General features: G+C 33.9%; 1 protein-coding gene across 1 annotated transcript; it reads right to left on the bottom strand.

Moving 5' to 3' along the window:
• Positions 1-1,035: 1,035 nt before the first annotated feature.
• On the bottom strand, positions 1,036-9,260 carry LOC120273649 (putative GTP diphosphokinase RSH1, chloroplastic). Its single transcript, XM_039280329.1, has 24 exons — positions 8,961-9,260; positions 8,646-8,851; positions 7,768-7,953; positions 7,026-7,091; positions 6,787-6,879; positions 6,537-6,668; positions 6,351-6,452; positions 6,192-6,269; positions 6,045-6,116; positions 5,494-5,601; positions 5,295-5,392; positions 4,366-4,426; positions 4,217-4,279; positions 4,079-4,135; positions 3,894-3,995; positions 3,583-3,741; positions 3,343-3,474; positions 3,176-3,262; positions 3,020-3,091; positions 2,423-2,509; positions 1,899-2,352; positions 1,628-1,689; positions 1,474-1,542; positions 1,036-1,377 (listed from the first exon to the last, which is right to left on the bottom strand). The coding sequence occupies exons 1-24, from the start codon at positions 8,983-8,985 to the stop codon at positions 1,273-1,275; spliced, it is 2,676 nt and encodes an 891-aa protein (XP_039136263.1). The 5' UTR covers positions 8,986-9,260; the 3' UTR covers positions 1,036-1,272.
• Positions 9,261-17,204: the final 7,944 nt, after the last annotated feature.

The following is a 17,204-nucleotide window of genomic DNA, read 5'->3' as shown; positions in this document are numbered from 1 at the left end:
AAAATTATAAAAATATATTACATATAAAAAATAATTTTTTTTAAAAAAAATAATATTTCATATTTCATAAAATTTTTTTAAATGGACAAATTAAAAAAAAACTATATAATGGGACAAGTGAAAAAAACCAAAGGGAGTAATAATCAAATAGCTTTTATAATTCTATCATATTTTATACAGATTCTTATAATTATATATTTTCTATCTTTTTAGTCCTTTCTAATATTTTTAAGTACAATTAAATCTTCATATTTAGTTGAATTGGATCGTTCTAATCCACAAAAATATTTTTAGATACAATTAAATCCTTATAATTTACACTTGCCCATCAACACATCGGACTAAAATGACCTAATTCGACTAAATCTAAAGACTTAATTATACCTAAAAATATTATAAAGACTAAAAGAACCAGAAAATACATAATTATAGAGACATATACAGCAATTAAACCTATTTTATCCGTATGTTAGTGAGTCCTCTTCTATACAACATTATTCTCCAAATCAAGTCAATAATTTCTCCTCGACATTTGCTAAAATTTTATTTGTTAAATAATACTATTCATTTATACCAAAGATCTAACTTTCCACATCATTAAAATGATGCTAATGTAATGAGATCCCAATAGAAATGTCAAACATAATAATTATTTATATGGTCACTTTGCCTTTTTCTTTGTATAAAGCGAAAACAAAAAACCCTAAGAATGGACTTTATTCAAAAACTTTCCATTTAAATTCTCTATTCTAGACAAAAAAAAATTGCTTTTGAGAAATCAATACCATAAGGCCATAAGGATCATTTGATTTTATTTTTAAACAACAAAATTAGTTAAAAAATTAACTAATTTTAGGCAAAGACATAACTCATATAAAGCAACCTCACAATTAAGATATTATAAAAAATATTTTTTTAAAAAAATCTAATCACATAATTGAAACATATACACAGGAAATATTAATAAACACAGAATTTGAATAACAATTTATGTTCTAATAATATCCTGCTCCAATTTTAACAAAATGGAACCTATATAAATGAAATTCATGCTAAATAATAAAAGGCTCTGTTTGTTTACTCTCTCTCTCTTTCTCTCAAAACTATGTACATTCTCCTCATTTCACAAGCTAGCTCAATTAGCTGCTGTTGGTTTATTTTATATGGCTTTTCTTCAATAAATAAATTTTAAAACTCACTTTTCACTAGTAAAACTATTGCTTTCTGAATAACAAAATCACAGTACTTACAATCATGTTTGTTTCTGACTCCTTAGCATTCAAGGAAGGAGTGATCATCCAATGGGCTTGACCAACTGCAACCCATGGACCAACCCAGGACACCGACGATCACATCCAAACTTGCGCATGCATCCACCTGAAAACCAATTCCAGGTAAACTAATGATGAGATTCAGAGCGACAAAATGATCGTCTCGGTGGCATTTGATCAAAAGTTTATAATTGAAAGTTACCAGATTGGCATCAGATCCTTCCACTTGAAATAACAGCACACCCATTCCTTTTCTTCGGTCAATCTCTGCCTGTTTAATATGAACAAATAGGAACTGCAATTGAGAGAAGGAAAGAAGACTGCAAAATAAACTCGAAAATTCTATAATCACTCACCACACAGGAACATATCATGATCCCGACCGCTGTCAATGCTGATGTTACTTCGGCCATCATGCCTGTGAATGCAAAAGGAATAGAGCATTTAGTTTGGTTGAAATGAGAGCTTCGCAAAATTAACAGAATGAAAAAAGAACTGGAAGTTCAAATGTGCTAAATGTTTATCCTGCTGCTTATAGATTTCATGGTTAACATTTTACATTAAAGAGCTTATATGAAATCTATGTACGATACTTTTGAAAGTATGCAATTAACAACAAAGGCTCACCTTTTCGATCAATACATAAAATGCAGAGCCACTGAACTGAGCACCCTTCCACATTATGCCACATTGCAACTTTCCCTGCTTTCCAGCTCTCTAAACTGGGCACAACTTCTTTATATAAAGGAGCATTGGCATGTATAAACTCAACAATACCATCAGAAACAACCGGATTGCCGTTAACCTTCAGGCTAATATTCTGAATGTTTTTGTTGTGTTTACCATTAACCTTAGGGGTGGCAATAGAGTTTCGGACAGGCACAAGATCCTCCTGACCTTTCTTTGCAGAAGATAGCTCCTCGATGTTCATAAGAATTCTTTCCCACAAAGATTTGCTCTTCTGGGGAGGACTTGTGGATATTTCTTCATAGTCACCATCATCTTCTAGATCTGCGACAAAGTCATTTACTGTGTCTGCAGTAATTTCAGAGGCCGAAAGCGCAGCTTGCTCTCTCAAGAACTGGAATTCCAAGGCATTTGGTTAGCAACCAAAATCAAACACGACCGAGGTAGAACATAAAGATGCTTACTTTCATGATTTTGTGTCGAGCACTGCGAGTCTTTGCATGCTGCAACCACTGCTGGTGCCGCTGAAAAGCAGATTTGCTTGATAATGCCTGCAGGAGATAACTTCAACATGTGTGTAAAACTAATATGAATCTTTTCCAAGACAATTGACGTAGGCATTTCACATGGGCCTTTGAAAGACAAAACAAGGAGATGGATGAGATTATTTAATCCAATGCAGCTTCATATAAAACCTTTCTCTACCCATGATTATTACTCTTGGCACGTTCATGGCACCAGCCTCCACATGACCCACCCCTAACCACCTGGCAAAAATGTTTACATCTCAACCTCTCTAACAATTTAGTTCACAAGGGTTTACTAAAGGTGATGGCATAGAGCAACTTAGCCTCCTCGGAAATATGAGAAATGGCAATATTTTTAGGTCAGCATGGGTAATACACGAATAAATTGATTCCTAGTTGAGTAGCAGAAGTTTTATTCAACATACCCCTTATTTCTCTTTTTTCTTATTTTTTGAAGAAGTATATTCAACACTCAAATGATAACCAAAAATGCACTAGTGACAAAACACATGATAAAATACTCTGTAAAGTTACATTGTATGTAATGATCTCCACAACTTCAGCATTTGCAAGCACATGCATAGGTGAAACAAGATTGCCGTTGACCTATCATAAAAAAAGACTTAAATCAGCATAATGAAAAGTCTTAATTGGAATTCTAGAAGCAAACGAATGGAAAAAAAAAGGGACCTTTGCAGCGACCATTTTGTTGCCAATCTCAGTATGTATAAGGTAAGCATAATCAATAACAGTAGCACCCTTGGGAAGATTTTTAATCTGCATACAATAGTATGTACCAGATCGTATAAAGATGCGTTATTCTCTGCAACAAACATATCATTTGAGACATATCATACCTCTCCTTTTGGTGTAAAAACAAAAACACGGCTTCCCAAAAGGTCTCTCATTATTGTATCCACAAATTCCCTAGAACTCATGTTCCCAACAAACTCCTCTTGCCATTCTCTAATAGCATTGAGCCAACCAATCTAGAAAAGACACAGGATTTTAAGTATCATCAATTTGAAATGGAAAAGGTTGACATGAAGCACAATACAACTACTGAATTTCACCAGGTATCAGAGCAAAATAGGTACCCTAAGAGCAATATCAGCATTGTTCAAGCAGACAGTTTTTCCTTTTGGATTTCTACCATTATGTACTCCATGTCCAACCACACCAGAAAAGTTTCCTTTTCCACTGTAATGGGCAGCAATACCTCTCTCAGCTATTAGGTCCATTTCTTCAGTTCTCACCTGCCAAAGCCCACAAGCATACTAAAGCTTAGTACCAGCAGAGACTGGAATAGGAATGAAGGAACCAAAACAAGGCTAAAATAGCCGCAAAATACTGGTACTGGCTAGGAGGCTGGACTTTCAAAAAATCATTGGATGCATAACTAAATTACCTGAACTTCTAGACGAAACATGCTTTCATATAAAAATGGTATCACCGTGGTGTGCAAACTTTGATAACCATTAGGTTTTGGGGTTGCTATGTAATCTTTCACCTATTAATCACAAACAAGAGTTTATCAAATTCAGGAAATCTAATCAAAAGAGCTAACAAGAAGGCACATAATTAGAAACTCACAGCTCGAGGAATGGGGGTCCAGATTTCATGAACGAGGCCAAGGACATGGTAGCAAATCTACACCAAGAAAACATTGGAAGAGCATAAATCAAAATTCAAGCAAATAAAATGAGCAAAGGGTGAGGTTCAATGCTTCACCTGTTGAGCACTACATAGAGGCCCAACTCCAACGCATGTTTTTGGTTTTATGATGATACGAAGCTGGTAAAATGAATTAAAAGATACCGTTATACCAAATTTCATTGAAATGGATGTGTCCTGTTCTGTGAGTTACATATTAAACAAACCTGGGCAATTTGGTTGACCTCCTTAATAGACCCTTTAGATTTCAACACAGCTTTATATATGCTGCAACAACACAAAAGTGTGAATGCCCAATCTAATGGAGAGAATGGCATTAGAACAAGGTCATAAACAATTTTGGCAGCAAGGAATTTGCTAAACTATAAACATGCAACATTTTGCTCAATCCACTAAGGTCTAAGGGGAACAGTTATATGAACATAAATTATACGTGGTTGTACACACTTGCAGCATGGTATAAACTTATATATTATTTTCAGCTCAGATGTACCCAAAATTATGTTAGTATGTTTCTTCAATATAGACACCTATCATGTGCTATCAACACTGCAAATACCACGTACTACGAGAAAAATAAGTTACGACATGCCACAATTGACCAGTCAAACTCATATTAAATGGTAACCAATTTCACAATTTTTTTAGACTCCCAAAAGTCCTAGAAATTGAACTTCAGAAGTATCACACACATTCTTCACTTCCTTTGAGATCTTCCAGCAATCAAATAACAAAAGGATCCTCTCAAAACTCAAAATCACTAATACAAGATTAGGTATGTATTTATCACAGATTGTATCTGCTTGTGCCAAAATTAACCAAATTATGCAAGTAACCACATGAACAAGACATGAAATATATCTTTTGTGACCTTGAATTGTTTAAGGATTGATTATATATTCTTCTCAATTAAGAATGGGCTCAAGAATTAAATAAAACTTTATACAACCACCTCCAAAACTTTGATATTCTTTTCTCTAATGCTGCTGAAAATTATAACTGTGCAGAGTTAGTAACATTGTGTCATTTCAAATTAGCACTTAAAAGCAATCCCCCGGTTTAAGTTCTCTTAAGTTAAAAAATAATAAAAGAAAGACAAGAAAAAGGCAAGAAAAGAAGCAGGTCATGACTCAACCTGTATAGTTCTTTGCACACAGAACGGACTTCTGTTTTCACGGCCACAAGATCCAAAAACTGATCTTCCATGATTTTTTGCCTCAGTATTTTCTCAGCCTGAATAGAAGATGCATGGCAAGAAAAGGTAAAAATGCTCATGCAAAAAAGCATGATGAGAGATATCAAGCATTACCAGAATACAATTTATCGTGGATTACCTCCATGAGTTCTTTCTCGTGCTCTTTATAAAGATCTTCAACTCTTTTCTTCAGGTCAGTGAACTCCTGAGCATTGGTATACATGAAAGAGAGGAATTCCAATTCTGCCTGCACAAGGCATGCAAGTCAAGAAGATGTGAGACTAGGAACAAAAGGAACAGTAATGCTACTAAAAAGATTGGATTACCTAGCAGTTTTCAGAAGCATCAGATATTGATAATTGTAAGACTAATCATAAGCAAAGCATGGCATAGCTTCATGGTTAAATTATTCAAAAAAAAAAAAGTAGCACCATAATGTTTCCTTCTATCAACTTATTGACGCTTTTCTAAATATCACAGAAAATCTTGAACTGTCATCCAACCATTCATGACAAACCTCTGACAGGTTTAGCGTGCACATTAATTGTCCAAAATTGCCTTACCAAAATTTATTACTGGTTTGAAGTTGAGAATTTATAGGATTTTCATGTATTCCTTAAATTTTCTAAAAGACCCATATGTGCTTCTAAAAATGAGAGAGGATTACGAAAGGAGTTGCTATAGACATGCCTTAATCTGGTACATCCCAAGGAGCTTTGCTAAAGGAGCAAACACCTGTAGCGTCTCCAGTGAAATGCTGGACTGAATATGGCACAAAACTTGTTAATAAATGGCAGTAAATCACCAGACATAAAACAAATAATGGAAAGTAAATACCTGCTTGTGTTGTGGCATATGTGCAAGAGTACGCATGTTATGCAATCTGTCAGCTAACTTGACAATAATAACTCGGACCTAAAAGAGACATTGGTTCAATAAGCTCCAATGCTGGTGATTAATGTTAGTTCAGATCCAGAGAGCAAGTAGTTAAGAGACCTCTTCTGTCATAGCAAGAAACATTTGCCTCAAGTCTTCGGCCTTCACATCTTGCACTGAACTTTTTTTGTCTTTACACTGAAGCTTTCCAAGCTTGGAGACCTTTTGTTGAGAATCGAATGAACATACTGCACATACGAAATTGGGGTCCATTATATGGAACAAGATACTAAAGCATTAATTTACCTTGGTCTCTCCCTCGACAATGTGCCGTACAGTAGCACCAAACTCTTTTTCTATCCTCTCAAATGTAACAACATTTGTGTCTTCAACCGTATCATGCAGTAGGCCAGCAGCCACAGATTCCCAGTCCAATTCCTAGGTAAGTAAAATTGTTTTGAATCTCATATATGAAGACGACCATCAATGAAATGAACTTCAGATGCCAAGGAACGTAGTTTCTAACATGCATTTACTTCTCAAGATTAAAACTTACATGTTCTCCAAGAATACGAGCAACTTCAACTGGATGAATGATAAAGGGTTCACCACTTCGCCTCCTCTGACCATTGTGTGCTTCAAATGCAAGCTGCACAAATACTCATGTTTAGATTTAATCAGTAATCACTACATCTAATCGGACAGAAAGCATAGCATCACTGCATATAATTTTTAATGGAGAGCCCAACGGCATGATTAAAGTACAAACCACGTGAATCTCTAAAATATACCTACCTTCAAGGCATTATGCACTAACTTCAACTCATCTGGTGCAAGATATGATATAGTTGGTTTCAGGTCCTGTTGCACAAATAAAAAGCAACATAAGAAGAGAAAAAAATTACTTGTAAGAAAAGCCAAGGAAAGTCTCTTGAAGATAGATGATAGATAAACAAGAAAGCATAAACTCTGAGAAGATAAGTCAAGTGGAATAGTGCCATGAGAAAGCATTCTATCACAAAGACATCAAAGTTCACAAGCTCGTAACAAAGAAGATAGCCTTTATCATCACGAAATATTGAATAATAATCATTATGATAACAATTTTGGTCAGAGTAATATATACTTGAACAAAGGAAAAGATAAAACAGATGCAATCAAAAGGAGAAATAAAAGAGACTGAACCAGGTCGTTACAGTGGATTAACAAACATTTGTCTCACAGCAAAATCTTCTAAGCAATAAAGCCTAATGTGGCTTTTGTCTTTTTCTTTGCCTGTCCCCACATGAAAATATGGAACAAAGAGGAAAGGACAACGCAAGGATAAGGGACAATGACCAACAAGAATAACTGTCAATTGTTGACCAAATATTTCAAGAATTGACGTCAACCAAAATTAATCAGTAATAATTATAGTATGCATTCTATTTATCTACTGGGAAGACCAACAAAGCATAAAACAGCAAAGAGTACTCTTCTACAAAAGAAACATATCAACAACTTAATAAGCATATTATCATAGAGATTTTCTTGATACCTCCCAGAGAGATTCTGGAGAAATTGAATCAAATGATTCTGAAGATGAGGAATTACAACACAGCTTCCATGTTTTCCCAGAAAGAAGGGTCCTGCGTGAGTGTATATATGTTGCAGTGAGCAGTGTATCAGCATATTCTCTAGAGTAGTGGTTCCTGGAATTAAAGGCTTCATGCCTATCGCTAGCCTGCGAAAGAAGCAAAGTAGGTATCCCACTATTTATACTTGAAAACTATTATTTTTCAAATAAATCAACAAGCTAAGGCTACGAATATTATCAAATATTATAATCAAGGTTACATAAAGTGCATGACTTATAGCATTATGTATAAAGCTAGCATTAAATACATTCTCTAATGACTAATCTAGCATATAAATCCTCAATTCTAGTAATACACAGAACGATTGAGCAGACAAATATAAGAATGCATAGGCTACAGTGGCACTTGTCTCACTATACAACAGAGGGTCTTTATCAAGCGAGGATGAGTTCATAAATAATTATGTTCCTCGCATGGAAAAATGACCCTCCACAAGTTGATACAATGCAAAGATTTTCTCCTGCAACAACCACTACAAGGGTACATTTTTAATCTTGTGTCAAGAAAACCCTAGTTTAGCAGATAATATGCTGTCAAGAAAACATTGTTGCCAATATTTTATCATTACTCATACATTGCTTATCAAGTTAACATTTAGCAAACATGATTTTATGGTTCTAAGACATTCCTATCAGATAATGTTACAGATTCAACGAACAGGTATTCTCCATAAAAAAAATACCAAAAAAATCCATCTTCTCATCAAAATCCTATTCAAACCAAACATGTAAACAACTTAACTAAAGCAAACAGTCACAGCACGACAAAGAGAGCTCACAGTGCTTGGGCAATGAGACTGCCGCCGCCACTGCCTCCGAGAGCGCCAATTACAGCTACTCGACGAGCTCTGAGGTAACGGAGTGCTAGCCAGCGATCCGGTGAGTACCCTCGGCGCCTTCCAAGCGCAAGACAACACACTACACTCGTACCGCCCAGCACCTTCCCCTTTCAAAACCTTGCACAAATTCACGCACTCCACCGGCACTACAAAACCCAACCAAATTCAAAACCCTAATAAATCTTCGAAAAAAAAACACCAAAAAACCAAAACCACAACAAATCAAAACACAGCCAACCCGAGCAAGAAACCTACCAGACATCGACGGCACCGAAGCCATCGAAATCCACGAAATCTCATGGACTCCCGAAGATTAGTGCATCTCCAGTGACCGGAGAATGAAAAGGCAACTAAATGACCTCCGCGACAGCATCGATGGCGATGAGGATCCTCCGATTGGAGATGAAGAAGCTCCACAAACCCTCGAGAAGGAGAAATCCAAAGCTAAATCAGAGAATTCGAGAGAGAAAACAAGGGATTTGGAGGAGAAAAATGAGGGTTTTGGAGGGAGGAACGAAGGAGATAACGAGGGAGGAGAGGCCACACAAAGCCCACACGGTCACCAAGATTTTTATTTATTTTCTTGATTTTTTCTTCTTTTTTTAGCATATAACCCCCTGAATTTATAATATTTTAGTTTTCAAAAATAGAAAAATTATACTTTATTTATTAACAAAGATTTAGTCATACTTTTTAACACCAATTTAGAAAAATAAAAAATAACTTAAATAATTGAAGTAAACCATCAAATACATCTCATCTCTCAATGGCTTTTTTAAATATTTTTATCTATTTTATTCATGTGCTCAAGAATAATATAATAAAATAAAAACAAATTTATTGTTAAGAACTAAAACCAACAACCTCTTAACAAATTTATGTTTTTTTTTATGTATAATCTCAAAAGCCACGAAAAGGTGAAAACCATAAAGTTCATGTCCCCCGTTTTCCTTAAATAATGAGCATTTATCACTTATTTATCAAAAAAACCTAAAAAATTCAATTATAATATATTTTTTTACTCCATTTTAAATTTTCTTATTATGAAAAAAAAAGTTATTTGACAAAAATTTTAGGCATTTCTAATATTTTTTCTTTAAATTATTCGTAAAACATAGCATGGGTTTGGGTTAATTGGGAAAGAATGAATAATTTAAAATTTAGGAAAATTAAGGCCTAAATGATAATATTGACAATATAGGGTGTTAATTGTACAAAGTTTTGATATTTTCTCAGTATGAAAATTGGAAATTTAGGGACCATTAAAAACTTTCCTGTTCGTGTTGCCAACACGAGTCGCCTCACCAATCCGGACCTCTATGTTCTAATGAAATGACAATAATACCCTTTAAACGTATGTGAAATTACATACAAAATATATTCATTTTGAGCGAGAGAGTGGCTTGCTAGCCTGGGTTTATCCTTCACCATTATTTATTATTAGTAGTGGGTGCATCAAATGCAGGGGTAAATTTGGTATTTCAACTATATGAACACCTTGCAATTCATTCAAAGAAAAATAGTTTAAAATCAAATTTATAAATTTTCATTTTATTGAAGTTTTTTTTATATTTGTAAATGGTTATATATTTGCTATAATTTTTTTGAGGCTATAATTTTGCTTGTTAAAATTTAAAAATTATAATGTTTTCTATTTTAAAAAAATTATTTATGGAGTTAAATAGAAATAATGAATTTTTTTGTGTGGTATCAGCCTTTCTTCCATAAATAGATGTTAATAAATAAATAAATAAATATGTTTTTATCCATTCACCTAATAATAATGAATTAAGAGAAAAAAATTCAAGAAGACAAGCAAATGAACACCATGAGAAACCTTGTCAAAAATTGTAGGCTAGTTCAACGGTAACTATTGTGTAGTGTGATTGATAGATCTCGAGCTCAAGTCTTTTAACTCGCATTGCATTTGGTTCACTGTGAAACCTCAGTGTGAGAAATACCTCTTGTCCTCTCGGTTGCATAGTATGGGGGTTTATTCCAACGAGATCATTCAAGTAACTATAATTGTTATGGTGCACTTTTATACCTGTATGTTTTTTGATAAGGTGTTTACCGTTTTTGTCTTGGGAAAAAAACCCTTGCCACTAATTTAGATAATGCATGTCACATGTGTGTGTATATATGATAAAATTTAGGAAAAAGCATCTATCATTTCTTGTATATTAATAACTAATGGTATCAAGCCTACTGCTTTGGTCAATATTCCAATGAGAAAGTTTAGAGGTAGTTTAGTAATTTTATATAAATTTAAATTTAAAAGTAAATAATTTAAAATTTTAGGAAAAATGACTTATCAATCTCTAGAAGGTTATAACTTTCCTAATCAACCTTTCTGATATGTTTTTCATGTTCGTTGGTTTCTAAATTTGATTTGATTTTTTTTTTACTTTTATCATTTTATTATTTTTTTACAATATTAATACTATTCTTTTCTATTTAAACAACATAGACTTTTTTCTAGCAATATTAATAAATTATAAGATTTTTTTCATGAGAATTTGAGTGGTGTCTCATTACTTTTGGTGTGTATTATCTTCATCCTCTTGTATAATACCAAAATAACAATACTAATAAATATTATTTTATCTATTTTTTAAAAAATTAAATGATTAATAAGTTGTAATAAATAACACGCAAACAAGCCCAGATCTAACAGAATCTCCACTTCTGTTTGAGTACTCTGTTTGCCACACAATGCTGAGAACACAATGCTGAGAGAGGTTGATCATCTCTTAGTTAGCCGCCTTTTTTTTAGCATGTGTGTAGACACATTGTGGGGCCTTTTTTTAATGTAACAACCCTCTTGTACCCTCTAGGAGATCTAGTTCGTCCGGGTGCTCAAGGGGAGTCTTTGCCCTATGTCACTGGGAAATCTCCTAATTCGTGCTATTTGTTGGGTCATTTGGATTGAGTGCAACAATCATATATTTGATTGTATGATTTAAGATTTTCCTTCTCTAATCTATAAAATTTATCAATTTCCTTCTCTCCTGAAGACATACAAAGCTCCATAATCAATCAAGTGCTTTGTCAAAGAAGAAATCGCCCAAGATCAAGAGAAAACATGTTTCCTAGACTTAGCACCCGGCCCCCTTCGGTTAGCAATCCCGACAATTTAATCATTAAAATACGAGTCGATGTGATTTTTCCTCTAGAACCCGATCAAGTTCCCCTCGTTCTCCGCCACTCTTCTGGTTTTTTGATTTATAGGATGCTTTACCGCTAGTAACCTACTATACTATCCTCTTTATTTCTTTTCTTTTTGTTAATCTCTCATCTCTTTCACTTTCACTACAAGAAATTAGTGATTTCGTGGCACTCATTTCCCAGCAGTTTCACCTAAACGGCCTATCATCGTTGCACATTGTGGTGGTTTACACGGCAGTTAAATAAACGGCCGGTGTTATCTTTCATTTGGTGGTGGTTTTTGGTTGAAACGGTCGTGAATTCTGTAATATTGGTGGCAATTATATCTAAACATCCGAGGCCGCTATGCAAGTGGAGGCAGTTGTGAAATCAACCACCGTCAAGGTTATTATTTTCCCGTTGGATGACGATTGCGTTTTTTTCTCACTCCCCGGCCCGATTCTTGTTAGGGTTTTTCCACTTTCCCTTTTCCCTTTCGCTCCGAGTATTTTTCGCTCCCCAGACCATTGATCCATCGATCCATCCAAGCTTGCTGTCTTCGATCGTTAACCAACACGCCATCAACCTCTTGTTTCATTCAATCTCGGCTTTTCACTCATCTCCACGGTAAATCTTCTCATTTTGAATCATTATTGGTGATCTTGTCTTTTCAAGTCATCAATTGATGATCTGATTGCTTTCTTGTGGTTTTTCAAAGGTTTGAATTGATTCCTATTTTTTTCCTCAATTCTTCTTTTGACCATGGAGTCATTTGTACTGGTGATCTTGGTGAGGTTAATTGTTTCTAGATCTGAAAAGCACGGTTGATGGATTTCCCCTCAAATTTGCCTTCTTTCGTAGTTTTAGATTGTCCTAATGTTTATTAGTTGATCTCTTTTCTCATCAAATTTTGGTTGTTTTATTTTGAGAATTCAGTTGATTTATTCCCTTTAGTTTATTTGTACTTCTACTCACAGAAGTTGCCACACTCTAAAAACTTATTACTGCACTGTACATCAAATTGTTTTTGGAAGTTTTTCATCGATTATTAGTTATTTGATTGATGGTACAACTCTTGTGTGACAACTATGTTTTCATGCATCTTATTTTCATTTACAGGTTGGTTCCTCTCTCTGCTCGTGTTGCATTCATGTTCACCTATTCAATATTTTGGAACTTCTACTTATCGTCTTGTTTGTAAATGATTTGTTAAAGCTCATCTGGCAACACTAGGGCCTCTTTCTCGTTTTGGTAACTAATTGATTTATCTGTTTTCTCGATTTATTTTCCTTTTTATTGATGAATCTATATCATTTTTAGAGCTTCATCTGAATGAAGATTAGAGAATATTTTTGTCATCAGTTAATGAATAATTGCTGCTTTCAAGTTTGATTCTATTGTTGAATACGTTTATTATTTTTGCATTAATACAAGCTGAAACAAAATTTCTCTCTGATTATGTAGTGTAATTTGTGGTTTATGATTTGTTATGGATTGCTTTTTTATAATATTCGTTAATTGCTGAGTGAAAAATCATGATCATTTTATAATTTATTGCATATCCCTTGTAATGTTAATATGAATCTGCTTGTAAAAAAATTATATATTTGCTTATATTTTCTTGTCTCTGAAAAACCAATTCTAAACACCAACTTAAATACTTATTAAAAAAACAATATATATATATATATATATATATGTGTGTGTGTGTGTGTAAAGTGATGTGTGGTGTGTAGATGTAAAAGCAAATAACAATGATTTGTTGGTATATAAGTAAATATGTGCATGAGTTATGGTAATTATCTATTTTTTGTGTGGGAGACAAGCAAATTTCATTTTTATATTAGATTAAAAGGTCTTAATTTAACTTAAAGTTTTTTTTTTAAATTTCTTGCATATATTAACTTAATTTTGATGGACCAACATGATGTGGTTTATATATAGTCTAGGGCTTTGTTGTTTTTCTAACATGGTTTTGGTATGGCCTTAAATCTCCACTCCTTCTGATTGTTAGTTGATTATTTTAAGTTACTTGCCAGAGATGTTGAATAAGATTTTAAATAGATATCCTTTATTCTGTTATAACATAGCTATAGCAACTGTTGTATTAATTCCATCAATTGGTTTCTACTTCATGCGGATTTTCTATCTTGATGTTTTGCTTATGGCCATACAGAGGTAAATATGTTGTCACTTTTCACTGTCCATGAGAATTTTCTTTACTTATGAATGAGATGACTTAATGCTTTATAGTAGTATAGAAGTATATGCCTTTCATGTAGTATTTTTAGGTGAGCATTTGGTTGAGTTAGGAAACCACCATTTAGTAGCTTCCTGAAGGATAAATGAAGATTGAAATCCTTATATTGTACAAGTGTTCATTGTAGAAGACTTAAGAGCCTTTTAACTTCTTCTCCATGAACCTTTGCATGACATTCAATTGAAAGTGGCCAACTCTTGATGGGTGCTTTGTCAAATCTCTCACTTGATAGTTTCCAACTTGAAATCATTCAATTAAGTTTTTATTTTCATTTTTTTAATGGTTTATATTGTTTGTTTGGATTAAGCTTTTGATTAAGTGCTCTTAATTTCCACCCACCAAGGCAAACATCAACTGAATATTTCTAACATTAATGCTCATTTGAAATATAAACCTCCTTTGTGATGTGGTGCAAGACATGACTTCAAAAGTAGGTGAGATTTTGGTGAATGTTTAGAATTCTAAAAAATAGCGTTGTTTTGAAATCTTTCATCAAGATGATCAGTGAAGGTTTTAATGGAGTTTGTATCATTAGCTCAAGCATAGCATGCATATCATTATATTAGAAAAAGAAAAATACAAATACTAGCATGGACAAACATCTAGTATATTATATATATGATTTACACACTGATGGCATGTTTAAATGAAAGGAATCACAACATTTCTTTCTATTCTTCTTTACTAAAGCTTTCTCCCTCTTTTGCAGGGCTTTCTTGGTCATTGTGCAGAATCTTTTTCTGGTTTGATATTTTCCTACTATTGGTGGTGGTGGTCTTCATCAATTCAGGTACCGTTCGATGATGATATTTAAACTTGTTTAGCAAAATTACTATTGCTATGATGTTAATATGGATAAATTCTAACTAAAGCAATTAGGAAATAGATGCAACATGTGAGAGGATCACTTTAGAGAACAAATTACACTAATAATATGAACAACTTGTACAATGTGAACAGACAAATATAACACTATAAATATTGGTAAGTGTTTTAATTTATTGTATTTATTAATTCATTTGTCTAGGTTTAATTTGAACAATTTATATTAATAAATAGATTTTGTGTTGTTTATTTTTAGACAGTTTTTAATAAACATAGACAAATCATGGATTACAATGCCGCGAAACTCAATTGCATATGACCAAGATGTTAAGGATTTTATTGAATTTGCTTTCCGGCATGGTTCAATTAATGATATGATCTCTGTCCATGTCCTATGTGCAGATTTAGTAAGCGTCAAAATCGTGCCAAGGTATACAATCATCTAATTTGCAAACAATTTCCAAAAGGTTATACAATTTGGTACCTTCACGGAGAGTCCCATCCACGTGAAACAACTAATGCTTCAAGGAACGTCAAAATTGCTTCACAAAGAAATGTTGTTGTTCAAGATCCAATTATTGATATGGTAAATGATGCTTTTTGGAGTACATGAACCTATTTCTGAGGTAGGCTTTCAAACAGTAAATGAAGGGGTCAGACAGACAAATGATGACATACCAAATGTGAACCAAACTAGGAATGCAACAGACGAGTTTCATGAGTTATCTAATGATGGTCAACAACCTCTTTATGAAGGGCGTGCAAATTATTCAAAACTATCATTTATATTGAAAGTGTACCACATCAAGTGTCTATGTGGAATGAGCGATAAGGCAATGACGATGATATTGGAGTTGCTACATGATGCATTTCCGTATATAAAAATTCCAAACTCTTTCTATGATGCAAAGAAAACCATCACGAAGCTTGGATTGAACTATGGAAAAAATACATGCATGTCCAAATAATTGCATGCTTTATTGGGGAAATGAAGAAGATGAAGAGAGACAAAATTGCAAGATTTGTAATATTTCTAGGTGGAAGGAAAAGAAGGGTGGATCAGATGCCTTATCCAATGGTAATAGAGCTAGAAGGAAAATTCCTGCAAAAGTGGTCAGATATTTTCCATTGAGACCTCGATTACAAAGGTTTATTTTGTCTTCCAAAACAACAAAGGATATGAGATGACACAGCTTGGATGGCAACAACGATGGGCTATTGAGACATCCAAGAGATTCTGAAGCATGGAAAAGATTTGATTCAACAAATGGTTGGTTCGCAGCAGACCCTCGAAATGTGCGTCTTTCATTAGCTATGGATGGATTTAATCCCCATGGAAATATGAGTCAAAATTATAGCATTTGGCCAATTATTCTCATTCCATACAATATGCCACCGTGGGTGTGTATGAAACATACATCTTTTATCATTTCAACTATATTTACTGGTAAACATATGGCAGAAAATGATATAGATGTTTACTTACAACCTCTAATAAGGGAGTTGAAAGAGTTGTGGTATGATGGCGCTGATACGTATGATTCCTATACAAATGAAATGTTCAAGATGCATGCTGCTTTGATGTGGACAATTAGTGACTACCATGGTTTGGGAAATTTATCTGGGTGGAATGTCTATACTGGACGTGCTTGTATACATTGCAATTATGCCTCTGATCCTTGTCTCTTGCCTCATAGAAGGAAATGGTGTTTCATGGGCCATCGATGCTTTCTTCATGGCGGTTATAAATTCAGAATGAACAAGATCAGATTTAATGGAGAGCAAGAGTTACGAACTCCTCCAAAATTATTATCAGGTGAAGAAATTTTTGAGCAAGTTAAAGACATTGATGTCACATTTGACCGGCCCATGGATAGTCAACTCAGGGGGAAAAGAAGACATGGTGCAAGTACTTCTATAGATGAGCGACAACAATGGAGGAAGAAAAGCATTTTCTTTGAGCTCCCATATTGGAAACAAAATTTATTGCATCATAATTTAGACGTGATGCATGTAGAGAAGAATGTGTGCGATAATATTCTTTTCACATTGTTGAATGATAGTTCTCGCTCTAAAGATTATCTTAATGCTCGTAAAGATCTAAGAGATATTAGTTGTAAACCAAATGAAAATGGAAAGTTTGCTCCGGCAGTTTACACAATAAGTAAGCAAGGGAAGAAGCTATTTTTAAATACTCTGAAGAATATCTGTGTGCCAGATAACTATACAAACAATATTTCTCAGTGCATCGATTCTACTAATCTTAA

The sequence above is a fragment of the Dioscorea cayenensis genome, chromosome 12 (assembly GCF_009730915.1).
Source record: "Dioscorea cayenensis subsp. rotundata cultivar TDr96_F1 chromosome 12, TDr96_F1_v2_PseudoChromosome.rev07_lg8_w22 25.fasta, whole genome shotgun sequence".
Classification (NCBI taxonomy): Eukaryota; Viridiplantae; Streptophyta; class Magnoliopsida; order Dioscoreales; family Dioscoreaceae; genus Dioscorea; species Dioscorea cayenensis.
The sequence above is the reverse complement of the archived record's forward strand: the minus strand, read 5'-3'. Positions and strand labels throughout refer to the sequence as shown.

What these genes read in the sequence shown, in the direction of transcription:
- LOC120273649 (XM_039280329.1), bottom strand. Translation starts at nt 8,985, where the DNA reads ATGGCTTCGGTGCCGTCGATGTCTG. An exon ending in ATATGCCACAACACAAGCAG is followed by an intron (nt 6,117 to 6,191) that starts GTATTTACTTTC and finishes TGCCATATTCAG; the next exon opens with TCCAGCATTTCACTGGAGAC. An exon ending in ACAAAATGGTCGCTGCAAAG is followed by an intron (nt 3,092 to 3,175) that starts GTCCCTTTTTTT and finishes TTTTTATGATAG; the next exon opens with GTCAACGGCAATCTTGTTTC.